Source organism: Parasteatoda tepidariorum, chromosome 9, assembly GCF_043381705.1.
Source record: "Parasteatoda tepidariorum isolate YZ-2023 chromosome 9, CAS_Ptep_4.0, whole genome shotgun sequence".
NCBI classification, from domain to species: domain Eukaryota; kingdom Metazoa; phylum Arthropoda; class Arachnida; order Araneae; family Theridiidae; genus Parasteatoda; species Parasteatoda tepidariorum.
The window spans coordinates 83,877,186-83,899,285 of record NC_092212.1 but is presented as its reverse complement, the minus strand read 5'-3'; the positions used below and the strand labels follow the sequence as shown (position 1 = coordinate 83,899,285).

The 22,100-nt window shown below is 32.9% G+C and overlaps 1 protein-coding gene across 2 annotated transcripts in view; it reads left to right on the top strand.

The window, feature by feature from the left end:
• Positions 1–21,801, top strand: part of LOC107439307 (metabotropic glutamate receptor 3) — a 96,873-nt gene extending 75,072 nt beyond the window's left edge. For both annotated transcript variants that reach the window (XM_071185078.1, XM_071185077.1), the window contains 8 exons: positions 177–459; positions 3,639–3,901; positions 6,032–6,157; positions 12,689–13,111; positions 16,066–16,305; positions 18,031–18,235; positions 20,026–20,318; positions 21,415–21,801. In XM_071185078.1, coding sequence (XP_071041179.1) covers positions 177–459; positions 3,639–3,901; positions 6,032–6,157; positions 12,689–13,111; positions 16,066–16,305; positions 18,031–18,235; positions 20,026–20,318; positions 21,415–21,656 — 2,075 coding nt within the window. In that variant the 3' untranslated portion in view covers positions 21,657–21,801. The remainder of the gene's footprint in view (positions 1–176; positions 460–3,638; positions 3,902–6,031; positions 6,158–12,688; positions 13,112–16,065; positions 16,306–18,030; positions 18,236–20,025; positions 20,319–21,414) is intronic.
• The last annotated feature ends 299 nt before the right edge of the window (positions 21,802–22,100 follow it).

Sequence of the window (22,100 nt, the reverse complement as noted above, 5' to 3'; positions counted from 1 at the left end):
AGCTAATATTAAAAAATTTCCAGCTTCATTGTAACAAAATTGATTCCAGTTTTCGGGGTGCGTATGAACCCAGCTTGCTATCTTAATGATTAAGAGTTTGATCATTACTATTACTTAGTTTTCTCCATAAAATATGTTAGAATAGGATTAATAATACTTCCGTCTTCTTCTTTCAGTTGTAGTTGTCTTCTCTGACAAGCAAACGGCCAAAAATGTAATGGCAGCTGCCCACCGGCGACGTGCATTTGACCGTTTTGTCTGGATCGGAAGTGAGGCATGGGGCGGAAGAAAATATGTTGTGGAGGGGCACGAGAAAGTGGTGGAGGGCGCAATCACCATCTCTCCTCTCCTGAAACCGCTGGCCGGATTTGATGAGCACTTTACATCCTTGACGCCGGACAACAACGCCCAGAGCGATCCTTGGTTTCCTGAGTTCTGGGAAGAATACTTTTCTTGCAAGTAAGTCGAGTAAACATTCGCAGTCATTTTCTAGTTGACGGAAATATTAAAATCTGAAACATGTTGACTATATTGGGCTATGTTGATATGTGACAGACACCTCAAATTTTCATTACTTTTTGCCTTTATATGTTTTTCCCCTTCCTATTTTGTTGATTTGTGCTATAAATGTGTTATTTGTTTCTTAATTATGTAAAGAGATAATAATCTTATTGACGAAAATGTTAAGTCCCACATCAACATGGGACTATGTTGATGTGCGACCTAGACACGTCATAGTTTCATTACTTTTCGTCTTTATATGTTTTTTTTCTTCATTTTTTGTTGATTTGTGCAGTAAATGCGTTATTTATTTCTATGTAATATTAAAAAGATAATGATCGAAATCCGTTACGCTTTTTCATCGGGGAATTATTTTCAAACAGAAGTATCATATGATTGGATCTATAAGTAACAAAGACCCTGAAATCCTCAACATAAAAGTATTAAAAATTACAGCGGTAATTTCCTGTTCAAAATACTTATTTAACTCTTTCTTTAATGATATTTTTTGATTTCTGTTTTGTTCTGTTTCGAATGCAAAGTTATTTAATATGCATCAATTTGAATTTAAGTTATTTTGACCTTTCATAAATTGTGTCACATTTTTATTAAAATGGAATTTAACAAACATAATCTCATTAAAAGTAATATCCTATTCAAAATGAATGGATTTAAAATTACTTCTTCAGTATGATGCATATTATTTCATGATAAACACATATATTTATTGATTTATAATTTTAAAGAAAAACTTAAATATTCGTCATATATTTCGTATTGTTTAAAATTAACGAAACACACCTTACTAGCTCTGTAAAACTTAGGCTGTAAATGTTTCGGAAGATTTTAGATGACAAAATTGCTGCCTCAATTTAACAGATCGTGCCTGAATCTATAAGAAATAATGACTCTTCTAAACTTTGGATCGACCAAAATGAGGAAAGGAAATTATTGACTTAAATTTAGCTTCAATGTCAGCAATTTTATCCCTTTGCTAAAATATTGCAAAATTCGTCTAAGAATGCTTTTAAAATTATAGTGGCATTTAAAAAAAGAACAAAAGCTTTTAATTTAATACTAGGAGGCTCCGCCCCCTGCTCGCTAACGCTCGCCAACCCCCGAGAATTGCTACGCAATCCTATGTGGTTCACGCCGTGAACCATGGCTCGCTGCACTCGCTCGCCAATGAACACAATGTTCTAGCACAAAGACATAGTATATTATCNAATAATTCAATATATAGAAAAATCGGTATTTTATTACTTCAATGCAAACTATTAGTTATTGTAATTATCTCATAATCCAATTAATTTGTAATTAATTGGATATTTTTTTATTTTCCAATTTATAAATTAATCAGAAAATTAATTATCAATAAATTATCAATTAATTATTAATTGATTTGCAATTACATACTCCAATTAATTTGGAAAGTTCTTTAAAAAAAAAATTTAAAAATTTGATGTACATTTTTTTTTCTAAATTAACCTAACAGGTTTTTCTGAAAAACTACAGGTATATAAAATTTTCGAAATCAATTTTGACAATAAATATGCATTATATAGTACGTGAAAGTACCACAAAATTAATTGGATTTTGAAACAATTACAATAACTAATAGTCTGCATTGAAGTAATAAAATACCGATTTTTCTATATATTGAATTATTTTTTATCTCTCACAGGACCTTCTATGGGCCGAAACGAATGTTGCCCCCTAAAATTACTCCTCATAAGGCATACATCCTACTAGATTATTTCAAAATTGGCGAGTCACATTTCCCTAGTTTCCCTTGCTAGACACGTCATAGTTTCATTACTTTTCGTCTTTATATGTTTTTTTCCCTTCATATTTTGTTGATTTGTGCAGGAAATGCGTTATTTATTTCTATGTAATATTAAAAAGATAATGATCGAAATCCGTTACGCTTTTTCATCGGGGAATTATTTTCAAACAGAAGTATCATATGATTGGATCTATAAGTAACAAAGACCCTGAAATCCTCAACATAAAAGTATTAAAAATTACAGCGGTAATTTCCTGTTCAAAATACTTATTTAACTCTTTCTTTAATGATATTTTTTGATTTCTGTTTTGTTCTGTTTCGAATGCAAAGTTATTTAATATGCATCAATTTGAATTTAAGTTATTTTGACCTTTCATAAATTGTGTCACATTTTTATTAAAATGGAATTTAACAAACATAATCTCATTAAAAGTAATATCTTATTCAAAATGAAAGGATTTAAAATTACTTCTTCAGTATGATGCATATTATTTCATGATACGAACATATATTTATTGATTTATAATTTAAAAAAACGTAAATATTCAGCATATATTTCGTGTAAAGATACTAGGGTTGTTAAAAATTAACGAAACACGCCGTAGAGCGTGTAAAACTTTGACAGCAAATGTTTCGGAAGATTTTAGATGGCAAAACTACTGCCTTAATTTAACAGATCGTGCTTAAATCAATAAGAAATAATGACTCTTCTAAACTTTGAATCGACCAAAATGAGGAAAGGAGATTATTGACTTACATTTAGCTTCGATATCAGCAATTTTATACCTTTGCCAAAAGATTGCAAAATTCGTCTAAGAATGCTTTCAAAATTATAGTGGCATTTAAAAAAAGCAATGCAAATAATGCTGTATGGTAAATTGCAAATGTTGATGCAAATGTTGTATGGTAAAAATGACAGTACTTATAAAGGCTTCAAGCATCATCTTTCTAATTGCGCCAAAAGTTTTGCCACGCAAAACCTTTCAAAGCATTTATTTGCTAAAAGAAAGATTGTTTACATAGTGCTAATATAGAAGGATTTCCATATTTTTGTCCATTTCCTGAATGTATAGCTCACATAGGTAATGAAAGCTGTAACTACAAAACAATTATTTAAAACTGCAATGAAATACTAGAATCAGCATTTCGCACTATTGCTACAGAAGGTGGCGGATANAAATGGTGGCTGGGGTTTTATACAACAACCTAGCACTTTTTTCTTCGTCTTCAACGCTTTATAATCAGATGATCTTAAATGCAAGTTTGCTACATAAATTTTGGATTTAAGTAAACTATCAATGATCTTCTAAAATATAGTAATCAGCTGCATTTCTTTATCCTAATCTTATAGGCTTCAGGATTTTGGCGAGACTCCTTACAATCAACAGTTCCATAAATGGTGCCAAGAAATGCCAGACATGAAGATATCCGAGACCAACGGGTACAGGCAAATGCCAGCCCTCCACTTCGTGAGAGACTCTGCCTATGCATTTGCGCATGCGCTCAATAACATTCACAAAACTGTCTGCAAAGGCCAACCTGGACTCTGTGAAGACATGATAACTATGGATGGCGTTACATTGAAGAAAGCCATGGAAAAAGTTCATTTCAAAGGTTTCGTGTTTTATGAATCAGTTTTCGCCCAATGAAAAATTTATTTTAATGTATTTTAACCGTTTGTGAGTCCCAGGGGGGAATTGAAAAAACACTGTCGAAGAATCCCAAACAGCGCAACCGTGCTTTCTCTAAATGACTACGAAAACACCGAGATACCGCTTCGTTTATTTTACATCGATGAATCCCAATCGAGGCAGTAGGGCACCTTGTATTTGTTAGGTAACCCGTCTTTTTCTGATTGCTCCGTCACATTCATTTCAGTTTGCAAAGCAATCGGACGTATTCTTGCGTAAGTGTTTCTCAGTGTTAATAATTGCGTGTTTCAAAATAATTCGACGAAGCTACGCAGAAAGTAAGAAAAGAATTAATCCTTAACTTTTTTAAATTTGGGGTATCCCCAAAAAGATAGAATGAATCGAAAAGGAAAATCCATGAGTATAATCACAAATCCATGGGATCATATTATTGACGACTGCATTGCTCCTGTAAAGTGCAAAAGACAACGCATTTTTGAGTACTTCAGAGGACAGTGATAACAATGAAATAAATAATTTTATTTTGTAACGTACTATTGCATTATTGAATTGTTATAATATTATTCAACCTATTGTAAAATGTACTATTTACATCAAAAGCAGCTGTATGATGTACTAGTAAATCTGAGCAAGCGACTTCAGCAATCGGCAACTCACCGTCAGTTGTCCACAATGTTCGAAATGTACTGGATTTTTTCAACATAAAATCTCAACAGCGCGATCGCGCTGCTTGGGACTCAAGCGGTTAATAGTTGCGCTAGAGAGTGTAATCATTTTAGCAATATCAACTTACATTTTATGATGCCAGTTCAATCACTGAGAAATAATGTCCCATTTTTTTTAAACAGTTCAGTTATATCTAGTGTCGTCTTTATTATATAAGGGAAAAGTATCATTTAACCATTTTCGGTGCAGGGAATGTAAAATGAAGCCATGCATCTGAGGGGTCGGAAATGCGTGTTTAAGAAAATGGACACAAAAATGCGTTTTATTTTAATGTTCAAGTCAAATTTAACAACTAAATGAGGGATTTCGTGCTTATTTTTATTTTATTATTTTACACAAAGCATTATCATTAAGGGATAATGTCTAATATTTCGGGATATATTACTGATATCATAGTATATATTACTGATTTAACTTTTCAGGTGGTCTCTTCGTATAAACAGACAGTTTGGTTGTGACAAAGTTGCTAATTTAATTTATTATCGATGAAATGTGTCATTGAGATAATTAACATATTTTTTTTAATGTTAGCACATGTTGTACTGAACATTTTAAAAACATATTCATTATGACACCCACTATGCCATACGAACATGTGAAAGACAAAAATTAAATCCACTCTCGCTTAATCAATATGATTTTTACTTATAAACATAAATACTCATTTACTTGACTATGCTGTCTTTCAGTTCTTGGGCAGTACCACTAAGTTAAATTATTTTTAAAGGTTTATTTTTCGCTTCAAAACTTATTTTTTACTGTTTCAAACCCGTGTATTCTTTTTAATTAAAGTAATTTATAACAGTTAAAGTTCGTTTTGTTTTGGAGTAAATACCCTTATGAATGAAATTCATTGGCTTGAATGATTAAAAATAGAAAATAAGTGCACAGTTTGGTTTTATCAAAGTTGCTTATTTTGATTTAATATCCATCAAATGCGGAGGCGGTTAATTACGAAAATTACCGAAGGGTAATTAGTAAAATCCATTCCGTTAATATTACGTAAAATATTCCAAAGCTTTTTTACCAAATATCAATGGTAATATTATTCCGTCAATTTTACGTAAAATTTACGTATAAAGCTTATTGACTTTACCAATTTTCCAAAAATTTACGTTTAACTGGTGAGATTTCCTTATCGTGATCTGTGACAGAATAGTCAGCGGCCCACAAGAAACTAAAAAACATCTCAGAAAGGGACCAACTGGAAAGGTATATAACTCTCAGCTACCCCCGGGCAAACATCTACATGTTTAAAATCTATTTGGCACCTTGGAGATCGTATTTGGCACGGCAGATCACGATACGGAAATATCCCCGTTTAACTTACATATCATGCTACATGTACCTCTTTATTATATTTTAGATGAGAGTGAGAAGACCTTTCGTTTCTTGCCAAGTGGGGATGCACCTCCAAGATACAGCATCATCAACTTCCAAAAGAAAAGTGATTCCAACGAATACGAGTGGCGTCCTGTTGGAACATACGCTTGTAAGATTATCACTTATTATTATTATTTTATATTATTATTATTTTAAATTGTTATTATTATTATCATTTTAAATTGTTATTATTTTAAAATAAAATACCTACATGATAAAATTTAATTAAGAAATACCAAAGATTACAAAAAGTTTAACTTTATTACATTCAATAATTAGAGAATTAGGAATGTTCAAAGAAAATCAATGATTCATTAATTTTAAACTAATTAAATGAAGTATTAAAGTACTTTTATTCGTCCTCTTAATTCTGTTGCTTGTCGTGCAAACATCATATTACTAATTCTAATGATGGTAATCAGGGATCTGTTTACAAGAAATTTGGGTCCGTTAACGGACGCTTCACAAAATATCTTTTCATAAAAACGGACCCTTCACAAAATGATTTTTCTTTTAATCGGACCCTTCAGAAATTTGTTCATCTTCATTATTGTTTTGTTAATCGAATAAACCCTTCCCAGGAAGAAAGACAGATGTAAACTAACTAAATTTTTTCTTCCGCAGACGCTTCTTCCTTTATTCGTCCGAAAAGAATATTCTGCCTTCAAATACCAAATATTTATATGTTGCATCGCTATTTTAGTAGCTGCAATTGCTCTTTATTTTTTAAAATTTAATTTTTTTTAATTATTATTTTACAGTGTTGAGCATAATCTTGTATGCCTTTACAATTTAAAAACTCCTTGAAAAAGTTTTTTTTTTTGCAATAACGGACCCTATTTGCACAAATTCTCAAAAGTGGACCCTGGTTGAAAGAATGTGACTTAACGTTTATTTTATATTCACAAAAATACGAGTAATTTTTTCACAATTTTTCAAAAACGGACTTTTCACAAAATTTCTGGACAGCCCCTGGTAATGATTTTTAAGCTATGTGTTCGTTCTGCAGAAAATAAAATGAAATAAAAACTAAAATAATAATTCTGAGTAGCCTATAACAGAGGTAATCATTTTGCGGTGTCTGTTTGACGTATTAATGTGGCCTCCGATTTTCCATAAGAATAAATATTGCAACCGTATATTGAACTTAGATGTTTCGACAAGACTGGCTGGATGTTATTTTTTGTTTATTTTTTTGTTATTTACTTATACTAGGGGGTAAATCCTGTTCGCTGCCGCTCATCAACCCCGATGATTGGTGCGTCATAGTTGCTGTTTCTTCGTAGAAAACAGTTTTCCTGCTATAGTTGAAATTTTTCACTTAACATCTATGTACTAAAAACCAATTCTGTTTGCTTACGCTTGTGCCTTAACTTCCCACGTCAAAATATTTATATTTATTAGTTTTATGAATATTTAGATCTATTGGTGAACAGAAGTAATTTTTCTAAGTAAAATTTTTTTAATAACATTTATATTGTTATAATATTATATTGTTTAAACAAATTTTATGAGTTCACTACTGAATTTAATATTTTCGCTTACCAAATAAGCGGATATATTAAATACAATTTTTGCTTGCATCTTATTGTGCGTGAAGCTGATCGTTAAGTTCCAAATCATTTTACAGATCTCTTTAACTGTAATTTATAACAGTATATTCATGTTATTTGCACAAAAATAATAATTGTAAGACGGTTAATTAGACTAGACAACCTTTCTAAATAACTTTATATTAAAATGTAGCGTAAATGTTATTATAATTAAAATTACATTATAATAATAATAAAAAAACAGCAATTCTCTTAATTTTAAACTCCTCAATTAAAAACGTAATAATAGCAGTACAGGAAAATGACTTTAAATTAGGGATACAAAAATATTTATAGAAAAACAATACCTTTATGACTTTTAATAATTTTATGATGATAACAATCAAAACAATATGGAAATAAATGAGGTAAAACTGGATCCTACCACGTGATTTTCTGGCCAATAAAAATTCACGGATAATAATGGAAAACTATGACACCATCATCATAAGATTTTTTCATTTATTTATAAACATATTGTCTTTCGAAAAAATTCTGTATTGCTTGTGAAGGAAGCAACTCATGTGTAATGGGTCTGGTTCATTTCATCGACAATCACTTCATCGACAGGCCATTTCATCGACACCACTTCATCGACAGGCGACCCTGTGTAATACTCCTTTTAAAACGTTTAACTAACAGAAACTTGGGGGGGGGGGAATAGACCAGTGGTTCTTAACTTCTTCGTACCTGAAGACCCCTATTAAAACTATGACGCACCACATGCGCTGAAAGTATTAAAAATATATATCTGCCTAGGTCTATTACACATGCTAGTAAAATATTACTTAGCGTTCGCCTCCCATTGAGGTTAACCGGTTTCGAATCCCAGCGATGACTGGTGGATACGGATTCCGCACCCGGTTCGCGCCGACTGCTGTGCTGATGGATCATGGTTAGAGTCCCAGTCAAACTAATCGTGAACGGTTTTTGTGGTTTTTCTCACCATATAATTCAAATGCGGGTTAGTTCTATCAAAAAAAGTCTTCCACGAAGGCAAAGTTTCTCCCAGTGCTTGATCCTGGAGTTCCCTTGTCTTCTGGGTTTTATTTAAAATTACATGGCGACGGCGATGAACATTAGTAGTCGTAAACCCAAAAGATTGGGTGGGCTGTCCAACGCGGGTCATAAAATCTATGTATTTATGAGGAAAAAATTATATTAATGAGTAAAATAAAATCTGGTACCAATATAGAATTCTGGCACTTTATGTAATCACGAGTCATAACTTAAACATTTTTTAAAAAGAAAAATAGAGGATTCATGCGATCCGTTTATAGAAATTAAAAACAGCGAATTTAATGCCGTTAGAAGTGAAAGTAGTAATTCACGGAGATTTTCACGGAAACACCATAAAATTTCGTCATTATCATCATGAAAATTTATAGGGGCGCTTGGGGCCGTTAACTGCCCTTTTCTCATCCATCTTGAAGTTATAACTTTAAGGTGGTACTCTATGGAAACTGGAATGTAAATTTAAGTGAAAAGAAAATTAAAATTTGTATTCTAGTTAAGGATGCGTCGCCTGCTAGAATAAAGCAGCCATTGGCCTGAACTTTATGTCTTCTTTCAAGTTTTCAATAGCAAACATTTAATGAAATCCTCCGACATCACAATTTATGGCTTTTTCAAAAACAATTTGCAATTTTGCTTTGCAATATGATGATCTATAAATCAAAATGGGTCAATATTATACCATTACCGGTTAAATGACCGTTTAAGAACTGTTGCATCGAAAATGCGCTTATCATCTTATCGTTTTTGCACATTTGACTTCATGACTTTTTCTAACAATTATATACAGTTAATATTCTATCATTATTGTGTTTTTTGTATTTTGTTTCGAATAGTACGTGTTGTATACCTATTTCTACTACAACCGGTCATTTGAACAGACGAACAATTTATTGCTTGATATGATTATCGGATCAGAAATTACGATGTCTTGCGTGTTCAACGTATTGCATTCGATGAGTTACACATTTCTGAAGTTAGTTCAATCAGAATAACTGTGAATTCAAATGTTAAGAAAGTACCTAAAATTTTAGATTGGCATTTTTGTGTCAGAAAAAGTGACAAAAACTAAATGTTTTGGTTAGTAGCTTACATTTTATTTTGATAGCTTTACTTCATTTCCAACCAAGTGTTAGTTTTTACCCAGAAAAATGTCGAAACAATCAAGACAGCACAAGTTCTTAGAAGAAAAAATATTTAATTATAAAAATAAATATAAGAATTATATTTCTTACAATTCTTATACATTCTTATAATTATAAAACTTATAGAAATAATAGTAATTAAAAGAAATATGGTTGCGGAAAATGTAGAATGGAAACACCTTGTACATGTAAAAAATGCGTTGAGCAACGAATTAAAAATTCTTATTCTTTCTGTGTGTAATACATAAAAAATTGACAATATACAATTTTGTTTAATAATTATAAAGTTTTTTTTAAGTTTATTTCCTTCCTAACATCCATATTTCATACATTCAATCAAGAAAAATAAAGTCCGGTTATTTGACCGGCTATGGTAGAAATATGTATTTATTAAGTATTGGTACATTTAGTGTTAAGATCGGGAGATGTAACATATCACACTGGAAATGTGTAAGTTAGAATGAGATGAATCATTGCGATGTATAGTAGTTTAAATGTGAGTTTCGTTTAAGAGTTTTGAAGAAGAAGAAGTTTGAGGTAGACTACTTGTGCTTCATTGATAATTGATTTGACAAGATATTTTTTATTGAATTTGCTGTTCACAACCAGACCAAAATATTTTACTCTTTTGAAAATCGGATAGTTTTGTCGAGGAGAACAGCTTGGTTTTTTTGGGAGGATGGTTTTTCTTTTATGTTGGATAGTTAGTAGTTGCGATTTCTGACCGTTAACTTTAAACCAGGATTATATTTCATTCAGCTTCTCTTGGAGTTTATTTTGAGTAATGCTTAAAAAGAAAAGAAATGTCATGCATTATTAATATCAACCGTTTTTTAATCGTTTAAAATTGTTAAAAAATCAATCACATTTTCTTAAAGATAAATACTACATTGTAATTTTCTAAAATGCTACTACAGTTTTCTAGCTTGCAAAAAATTCTTGTTTTTGCTCTATGGAATAGAAATCTTTTAATTCCGACGATTATTAACTGTTTAACTTCTAGAAAAATAGACTACGCGAGACGTTTTGAAACCCAGATAAAATAAGGTTATAGAGATCAAGTTTGACCAGCCGAAAAGCGATAGTTAGTGTTTGTGCACGACATTGAGTTTTCGAAAAATATCGCACTTTTAAATTCTTTCTCGTGAATTTAATTTCACTTTTTACTTTTAAAATAACCATAGGTCTACCGCAGTAAGAAAAGTAGAAAAATTAATTTATTTCTACAGAGTTCAGATTTGCACTTCTTTAATAATATTGAAATTATTATTTTCAAGAAAGGTTAACTATTATGTCCGTTGCAACGTTTTACTACAGTTACACCACATTTTGCTACATAAGCAAAATAAAATTAATGAATAAAAATAGTGCTTTGGACAGTTAACATAATAAAATTGAATTCGTAAACATATTCGTCAATAAGGAGAGTGGCATGGAGAGATGTCTAGAAAAGGCCCGGGCTCTCCCTGGGCTGTCACGACAATGATAATGTCGTGCCAAAAATATCTAAAATTAAAGTTCAGAAAATTTTTTTTAATTAAAAATAAAATTTTAAATAAAAATGACTAATTTAAATTAAACGTAGTTCACTTAATGATCTGGTCAATTGAATAATGAAACCTTTGTGAATTCGAAAATGCCGAAATATTAACACTTTCAAAATATTTATAGTAATTGCCAAATAACTGAGAAACATATTATTTGGAAAAATACTATAATATACGAGGATTGTTTTATAAGTAAGGGCCGTTTTGTTGTCTACACTAATAGGTGACCCATGCGTCGCAACGAGTGCTTGCGCCGTCTCCTGGCATTCCTTGGAAACAACCGTGTTCAGTTACAGTTGTGTGATTAACCTGTACGATTAGTTCTGTGTCTTTAAAATGTTCAAGTTTAACAAATCGCCCGCTGCGTATGAGGTACGGTCAGTAATGTGTTTTTAGTCGGCAAAAAAACCTGTCTTCTACATTCAGTCGCTGGCAGATTTGTACAGTTTACGAAGCTTCCTACTGGCATGCTGACAGGAAATTTTGCTACTCCATGACAATGAATCTCTCCAAAGTTTAGTCCCTAGCTTTATTGGTCTCTTTCGGGTGGGACGTTTTGGACCACTCCTTAATACAGACCAGACTTTGCGCTAAGTGATTTTCATCTTTTCCGATGTTTCAAACATCATTTTGGCGGCAATCAGTAGGTACAACAAAGATATGAAAACGGTCGTGACCTCTTGATTATAGAAGCAGGCGGTAAATTACTATGAAGAAGGTATTCTAAATCTGATTGTAAGGTTGTTTAAGAAAACTTTGCAAGCATTAAAAGAAAGGGAGCGAAACCTAAGTAGAATTAAAAAATAAATTTGCATTATGAAAATTTGCTTTCGTTTGGTTTTAATTTTCATACGGCCGTTACTTAAAAAACAACCATCGTATTTATGAGTGTTCATAAGGAAATTTTAAAAAATATTAATACATTGAAACTAACTGAGTCACTAACTACAAATTCATGGTCTTCTAAGAAAAGTGATCCTTTTATAAAGATAAGAGTTTAAATGTTTTTACCAGTTTGGTATTTGATCATCAGAGACACACTGCATGCGATGCACCGCTTAGTTGGGTCGGATATTTTCGTTTACAAGTTTGTTTTGGTCTTTCGTGCCATGCATGCTGCATCGCTTTTGACTAGAACATTACCATTGAGTTAATGGGTAAAACCCTACTACTTTCTTTGACAAAAGAACCTACCGCTGTTCTATAAAATGAGGCATGTCATGTACTTTAGAATTAAGAGGTTACCCAGTGTTTGTAACCTTTATTCTGAATCATCCTGTATATTACAAAAATTGAACGTCATTCATAATTTTCCTACTTATGTATATTTATCTTCTTACAGTGTCCGACAGAGGTTTTCCATCTCTAGATCTGGATAAAAACGCTCTTAGGTTCAAGCAGGTGGTCACGGAATTTCCGAGGTCATTTTGCAGCGCTCCCTGTCAGATGGGTCAGGCCAAGCTACAGTTGGAAGGAGATACCTGTTGCTGGCTCTGCACCAACTGTTCCACGTATCAGTATCTTCCGGATGAATATCACTGCGTAGATTGTCCACTCGGAACGATACCCAGCGTTACTAAAACTACCTGTGAAAATATTCCAGAAGCTTACCTGAGCTACAGCAGTCCGTGGGCTATTGGTACCATGGCGTTCGCTGGTATGGGCATGGTCACTACAATCTTGTTTGCTATTGAATTTTGGAAGTACAAAGATACTCCCATAATAAAAGCGTCGGGAAGGGAGCTCAGTGGATTGCTTCTACTAGGTAAACAAAACGCATTTTAATTGCTTTCAATACTTAATTCACCCCCAAAAAATGTTTTTAAATTCTAGTGTAAGGTTATTGGTGCAAGATTCAATTTTGTATCTGTTACTTTTTTTCATAAACTTTGTATAAAAATCTAATAAGACAAAATTGGAAAGCCTTGCTGATTTATCGCGTTTCTTCAAGAAATTGGAGGAATAGCTTAGACCAAAATATTTCAGATAATCCCCGTGAAAAGGCTGTAAAAGACGAAATCATGGTCTGGAAGCATTTGTTCGGATAAACGGCTTTGCGTAGGGGGCCCCGAGCTGGAGCCATACTGGAGGTCTCTTAAATTTTTGACGTTTCTCTCATTGTGGTTGTTCTTTTTTATTCCTGTTCTTGTTAATCTCATAGGAGATTGTAATTTTCCTTTGCCATTGGAAAAAAATTGATTTCCTGCCATTTTGAATACTATGGTGAGAATTAGAAATCTATCTTTATATCAGGGTTGGCAAGTTTTTGACACATGACGGTTTTTACCGGTTTATACCATGGTTTTCACCGTCATGTCAAAAACCCATAGTTTTGGTAAAACTGTATTTTTATTTGAGTTTAACTGCTTGTAATTTAAAATTAATTCATTTTAGGCAATAAAATTAGAAAAAAAAGTTGTTAAAAGATATTTAAGAACAGATTCTTGCATTTTCTCAACATGTTTATATCAAAACAGGAAAGAAGCAGACAGAAAACAGGAAGAGCTATTTGAAGTAAAATATTAGGATACTAAACAAAATTTTCAACATTTCCAGGCATCATTTTGTTTGGCATATTACATTACTGAAGAATGTCAAGTCATTCTTGACTTAGAGTTTGTTAGTAGCTACAAGTTTTGAAAGTTTTGTTTAGCTTATTTCTAATATTTAAGAAATGCCAAATTTTAAACTCTTCTTTTTAGTTCTTGAATTTATTAATAGTTCCAGGCTTTTTTGTTTGTTTGTTTATATCTAACAATTAAGAAGAGCAAAATTTTGAATCCTTTGCAAATCAAGCTATAATGATAAAAATAAGTATCACTATTTTCAATAAGTATATTTCTATATGAATGTAAATCCTTCTATAAGAATACATGTATATAGTTGCAAAATCAATAGCAATCATTTACAACATTCATTTATTCAATCATTTACAAAGGCAATTATGTTAAAATAATATATTGTCGGCTATATGCCATAAATTAAAGAAAACAGTAGGTTTTTGACAGTTTTTACCGGTAAAAACCCGGTTTTTACAACTGTCATGTCAAAAACCAATTTTTGACGGCAAAAACCCAGCCCTGCTTTATATAGTGAAGAAAAAAAAAGAATAATAATTTTATAAATGAAAATATTTTAGGGCATATGTTTTTGAAAATGTATAAAATACGGCATTCTACATAGAATAACAATTCAGTCTAAAAATGGTTAGAATCCATCTTCTAAATATGAAATAATCAATCTTTCACACATTGCCGAGGCATTCTATAAAATATCTCGGCACAATACCCGACACAATATACTGAATAAAGAAAAACATACAATGGACTTGCAATGAAATATACGATACTTAGACAAGTAAGTGTACAATAATTCACATCACTCGTACTTCGCCTAGAAAACATTTGCAGTTCTTTGGAATGCCTAATTATTCTATGCCATGACTAGGTAAAGCTTAAAAAAAATTCTGATATTTCATATTTTATCCATTAGTGCTAAGCATTCTGTACAATAACTAGATATTTTGTAGAATACCGGTGTTTCATATACTGACGGTAAGATACACAATTTTACTAATACGCTTTGTTTATAATATAAATAACATGCATAAATTAACAGTTTTGTATATTTTTGACACTCCGCATTGCATTTTAAATTCTTATAGTTTGATTATATAAATTAATTATTACAGAACAAATTAATATTGAAAATCTACCACCATTTTATTCTTTATAAAGTACCACTTTAAAGTCACTATCTACAAGATAAATAGGAAAAGGACCGTAAACGGCCTCAGGTAACAACATGATGTATTATGGAAATAGAGACGTTCTTCAAATAACTTGTTTTATTTACAATGTGAACTTTATAGACCTGAAAAACTTCATATTATTTATTACTTTATTTGTAATATTTTATGACGATTTTTGCACCACCTCGATCTTTTAATTATTATTTTTTTAAGCATTTTTTAAAATGACCAAATGGTTTTTACACATTGCTTGTATTGTCATGATGAATGGGAAATGGGCCGAGTTGCCCAATTAATAAATTCAGTTCAGTTCAGACAACGCCTCCTGTAACTGAAGGCCTCCACGCGGTTTCTTATAGGTAGTCCGATTAGACCACTATGGAGATAAATCAGTTTATGAAAGAGCCATTGAATACGAAATCTAGTAAAAAATAAGAAAGTGATAGCAATATAGTCTAAAAAATTTTTAATTTATGCATATAATTAGTTTGTTTTATTTACTTGTCTACCACCACAGATTCATTTCTCAAATATATAAGATAAATTTCTTTCATTTATTAAAGTAGAGTTTTGGTTCATGCGCACAACTAGTTCACTTATTGAATAGTCTGCCCAGACTACTTATAAAAAACCGTGTGGAGGCTTTCTGATGTAGGAGGTGCATGGTTTAGTATAGTTTGTCTAAAATAAGAACTCCCCCAGACATTCGTCTGGACCTGTGGCGGTGACTATGGTAACGATGTTTGACTATTTCAAGCAGGGGTGAACACTGTTTCGGCGAACATGTTTCTATAGCACCAGATGGCCTCAGACTTTGTAGCGGGAGGAGTTCTTAGCTTAGACAAACTATGCGGACTTAGGTTTCCAGATGTTGTCATGTTCATGTTCAGGTTCTCATGTTTGGTTACATTCATGATGATGATCAGTTTGCAACTATTTCTATAAAAAATTATTTCAATTATTTATAGGTATATTCCTTTCCTTCAGCATGACCTTCGTGATTGTTGCGAAACCGAGTCCCTGTACATGCGGAATCACGCGATTTTTCTTAGGATTTTGCTACAGTTTGTGTTATGCCGCAGTGGTCACAAAAACCAACAGAATCGCCCGCATCTTTGCTCAGAGGCGTCACAAGCCATGCCAGAAACCTCGTTACACCAGTCCTAAATCACAACTCATCATCACAGCCTTACTCGTTTCTGTTGAAGGTATGTTTCTAGAACATTTTTAGCAAAAGCTCTTCGAAATAAGAATATTTTAATATAGTGAAGGAATAATATCTCAAAAGAGAAATGTAGTTTTGCACAACTACAGTTAAAAGTCATAGATTGTTTTATTTTCTTTCAGCAACCAAGTTGATTTTTATTTTATTTTATAACCGCCGTTGAACAGCCGACAAAATTTTCAGTTTACGGCTACCTATGTTCCACTCCGCTCCCTTGTAATTTTGGACCCAATCCAGAAGACAAAAGTACTCTTGGAACAAGTATTGGGAGAAATTTTCCTTCGTGAAGGACTTTTTGATGGAACTAATCAGCATTTGTGCAGGATCAGCATTTGGAAAACTACAAAGACCAACAACGGTTAGCCTGACAGCAAGGGGACTCTTACCCATCATTCGTCTACCACTGAGGATATTTTACGTCAGCACTATAGTCGGTGTGAGCCGGGTGCGGAATTCGAATAAGCCAGCCTTCGCCGGGATTCGAACCCGGTTCACCTCATTGGGAGGCGATAGCTCTATCCCCTGTGCCACCACGGCTCATCAATTTGATTTCAAGAAATCATAATATATAATTTAAGATGCAGATTTAAATTTTTAACCCACTGACACTTCTGCACGAAAAAATTCGCATTTTAACCTGCAGTCTTCTCCGAATAGCAAAACCGGTTTTTTCAAGTTATTAGATGGGAAAATAGTGCATTGGGACAAAACATTCTCCCAATTTTTCTCATTTGCTAAACCGTCAGTGGGTTAACTATTGATTTTTTATGGTATACTTTACACATGTTTGTTTGAGAAAATCACGAAGTTCTTCATTAAGCACTGTATTAAATTTTATTACTCAGGGAATGCTGTACATGTTTTTACAAGTTTTATTTTTATCAGGATTAACATTTTTTGAGCAAGTCCTTCGCTATTAATATTTTAATACATTTTTTAAATATTGTTATTATTTTAATAAAATTCAACAATGATATATATATTTTTTAAAGTTAATTTCACTAATGCATCAAAATACTAATGTTTGTCTCATTTGTAACCATTTTTTTAAAAAAAAAAAATTTCCATGTTTTGTTAGAACCTTATGTCTAGAAAAACAAGGATGTCATCTACAAATCTTTTCTTCTGTTAAAATTTAGAAATTTTTTTCTCAAAATATTGCATGAAGATTACACAAAGTATGAGTAAGAGAGGGTTACGAAAGGTGAACTAAACGAAAGGTGATATTGAGACTTAAAACCCCTTTCATATTAAAGTTTGATAGAGTCGCGATGGCTCAAGGGACAGAGCGTTCATCTTCCAATAAGGTGAAACGGATTCGAATCCCGGCGATGCTAGTTCCGCATCCAGCTTGCAACGACCACAATGCTGACGTAAAATATCCTGAATGGTAGACATGGGTTAGAGTCCCCTTACCGTCCGGCTAACCGTGGGAGGTTCTCGTGGTTTTCCTCTCCATGCAATGCAAATGCGGGTTCGTTCCATCAAAAAGTCCTCCGCGAAGGCAAATTTCTCCCAATACTTGATCCAGGAGTTCGCTTGTCTTCTGGATTGGGTTCAAAATTGCAAGGCTACGGAGTTGAACATTAGTAGTCTTAAATCCAAAAATTGGATCGACTGTTCAACGACGATAAAATAAAATAAAGTTTTATAAAATACTGCTGTAAAATGAAGTTAAAGATAATATAATAAATACTGTTTGTTTTAGCCATTATCAACACCACCTGGTTGCTGTATGATCGTCCAGCAGTAGCTTATATGTATCCTACGAGAGAAGAAAATGTCCTGATATGCCTGGGTTCTGACACAGCCTCTTATCTGGTTGGTCTCATATACCCTTTCATTCTTATTGGGTTCTGCACAGTCTATGCATTCAAGACGCGGAAATGCCCAGATGGTTTTAATGAAGCTAGGTATGTTTTCTGCTCATTTCAACTCTACTGCGAAACAATGGCTAGCTCTGAAACAAAGTTTTAAAAAACATTTATTAAAAAAATGGGGCTTATTTATTGAGCATACAGCAGTAGCTTCAACAGATAATTCGACGATTAATTTCAGGGTAGTGACATTGGATGTTGGCTGAGTGGTAGCGTCTCCCGTCCCANGGGGGGGGGGGGGGGCTCTATCCTCGGACGGTTGACTCACCCTTTTTCTTCGGTGGGTTGATAAAATGAGTTCACAGCTGCTTGGGACTAAATAATAATTGGGATTCCATGTTCAGACCACCCATCCGGAACACCAGCTCCTGTCCACTAAAGCCCATGGTCAAGATAATTAGGGTGGGTACAGTAGACTTTGGTTCAATTTATTTTAGACTTGAAAAGGTATTGAAATTGTGTTAATGACCAATCAAACGTATTTTCTTACCTTTCTTTCCAACATATCTACTAGAGCCGAGGTGACACAAGGGATAGAGCGTTCGCGCTCCAATGAGGTGAACCGGGTTCGAATCCCAGCGATGGCTGGTCGATATGAACTCGTCATCTGGCTTGCACTAACCACAGTGTTGACTTAAAATATCCTCAGTGGTAGACAGATCATGGGCAGGGTTCTGTTTAGAAGAAATTTGGGTCCGTTAACGGACCCTTCACAAAATATTTTAACTTAAAAACGGATCCTTCACAAAATATTTTAACTTAAAAACGGACCCTTCACAAAATGATTTTTTCTTTTAATCGGACTCTTCACAAATTTGTTTATTTCATTATTATTTTGTTAATCGAATAAATCCTTTCCAGGGCAGAAAACAAGAAAGATGATGTAAACGAATTAAGTTTTGTTTTCGGCAGACGATTTTCCATTATTCGTCCGAAATTAATATTCTGCGTTCAGCAGTATAGGCTGAATACCAAACATTTGTATGTTGCATCGCTAATTCAGTAGCTGCAATTGCAGTTTATTTTTTAAAATTTAATTTTTTTAATTATAATTTTACAGAGTTGAGCATAATCTTGTATGTCTTTACAATTTAAAAACTCCTTGAAAAAAATTTTTTTTTGCAATAACGGACCCTATTAACACAAATTCATGAAAGCGGACCCTGGTTGAAAGAATGTGAGTAATTTTTTCACAATTTCACGAAAAGCGGACCTTTCACAAAATGTCTGGACAGACCCCTGATGGGTAAGAGTCCCCTTGCCATCAGGGTAACCATGGGAGGTTCTCGTGGTCTTCCTCTCCATGTAACACATATGAGGTTTAGTTCCACCACGAAGGCAAATTTCTCCCAATACTTGATCCAGAAGTTCCATTTTCTTCTTTATTAGGTTGAAAATTACAAGGCTAAGAAGTTGAACATTAGTAGTCGTCCTCTTTTTCTTTTGCTGAGAGGTCACGCACGCGCACTTAGAGTGTACAGTATTCTTCGGGCTTTGATTAGCAGTCGTAAGCCCAGAATTGGGCCGGCTGTTCAACGACGGTTATATAGTAAAATAACATATCTAATAGTGTTGAAAAATAAGGGTTTCTTAATTCTTTTAGAGCAGTGTATCCCTGCCATTTTCGTGCTATGTCCCACCAGAACAACCTACACTAACTACTGAGTTACCCCGAACTAGCTGCCCAACCTGAGTGGAGCAATTTAGATATATTGTATAAAGTTTATTTTTCATAAATAAGTCCTAAATATATATATAAGTATAATATTACATATTAAAGTGTATATAAGTCTTCATGTTTTAAAAATAGTTATTTTTTTCCACAGATATCTCACTTTCACGAACTATACGACATGCGTCATCTGGTTGGCTTTCTTGCCGCTGTTTGTTCTCAGCACCAGTAACACTATCCGCTCAGTGACCCTGAGCTCGCTTCTCAGTCTGAGTGGAGCTGTTCAGTTAGCTTGCCTCTTTATGCCAAAAGTTTATATAGCTGTCTTCAAGCCAGAGAAGAACACCAAAGACGCTGTAATGTGTCCGCACAACAGATACAGTTCTTCTTTGGCTCTACCTGCTGCTACAATGTATCAGGGAACTCCATCTAATTTACTAAATGGTGGTAAGCTTTTATTTGCCACACTAGTATCGAATCTTTTAACTGTCAAACTCTTGGAAGAAATACGTACAATACATACGAAGGTTGTATTTTAAGTTAAATATTAGTTAGGTCCAAAATCGTGGACTTTATAACAGAGCTTAGGAAACTTTTAATGTCCTGATGGACTCTCTGTTCTAGTACAACGTTAACAATCAAACCAAATGAGTACTTTTAATGCAAATCTAATTAATACCCATTATTAATGAATTATATCTTAATTATGGTGCGGTAATTTGTAATAATTAGTACTATTAGAAATATTTAGTAAAATTAATACGTACTAATTAGTTTAGAAGAGTGTTTCTTTCTTAAGTTACATAATTAGATGGTTTTTCTTGATTTTTTTGGGTTTCTTTCTAAAACCTGATAGGCACTCTGCTCTAGTGCAACGTTAACAATCAAACCAAATTATTGCCTATTACTAATCAATCCGATCTAAATTATGGTATGGTACTTTTTAATAATTAGTAAGAATCGAAATATTTAGTAAAATTAGTACGGACTAATTTGTTCAGTAAAGGGTTTTTCACAGTTGCATAATGAAAAGGGTTTTCTTATTTTTGGTTTTAAAACCTGATAGGCACTCTGTCTAGTGCAACGTTAACAATCAAACCAAATTAGTACTTATAATGCAAACCAAATTAGTACCTATTACTAATGAATCTTATCTAAATTATGGTATGGTAATTTGCAATAATTAGTTCTAATGGAAATATTTAGTAAAATTAGTACGAATTAATTAGTTTAGAAGAGTATTTTTTCATAGTTGCATAATTAGAAGAATTTTCTTGATTTTTTTGGGTTTTTTTTAAACCTGATAAACCTGATAAACAGTCTGCTCTAGTATAACGCTAACAATCAAACCAAATTAGTGCCTATTATTAATAAAACTAGTCTAAATTATGGTATAGTAATTTGTAATAATTAGTACTAATAGAAATATTTAGTAAAATTAGTACATATTAATTAGTTTACAAGAGTTTTTTCATAGTTGCATAATTAGAAGGATTTCTTGTTTTTTTAAAAATAAATATGACAATATTTTAAATTTTGGCAGGATGCAAAGACAACTATCGCAACAGTGCGTGCTCCACTTCTTCTCCGGCCTCCATACGCCACACCAATGTACAAGCTTTGAATTCCAGTAAACAACATAACTCCGATCACAACATATGTTATTCTCCTTCGCCGGTGGTGGCGCTGCAAGAGCGCTCAAAGAATATTTGTGCGTCTGTGACTGCGCAGGAATCTATAAATCCTCCTGCTTACCCAACGCTGGAACACCAGATGATGCTGTGAGGAACTTTTAATGGGTATTCTCTATGAATATTCACTAAAATAATGTGAATATTCAGTTTACGGACATGAATATTCTGTGTCAATGTTGTTTTTGATATGAATTTTTACTGTATTGATGTGAATAGTTGCCAACTTTTCCGTTTAAGCCGGAAGATCACACTGAATTCGCAAAAATTTTTTTGCTGAATTTATGCAATTGAACTTTCCTAATTCCGATTGCAGATTTGATATCGGAGATTCGGAAATATCTGAGATCTGTTCAAAAATCTCTGATTTTTATTTATAAAATGAATTTTATAAATACTACGAACTGCAAAAGGAATTATGCATAATATAACTTTTAATACGTTTTTTAAAACTGACATATGGTTGCCAACTTTATTCAAACATACTTCATCAGGGAAGCAACAAAAAAGAGGTAAAATAGTGTACCTTGGACCTTTA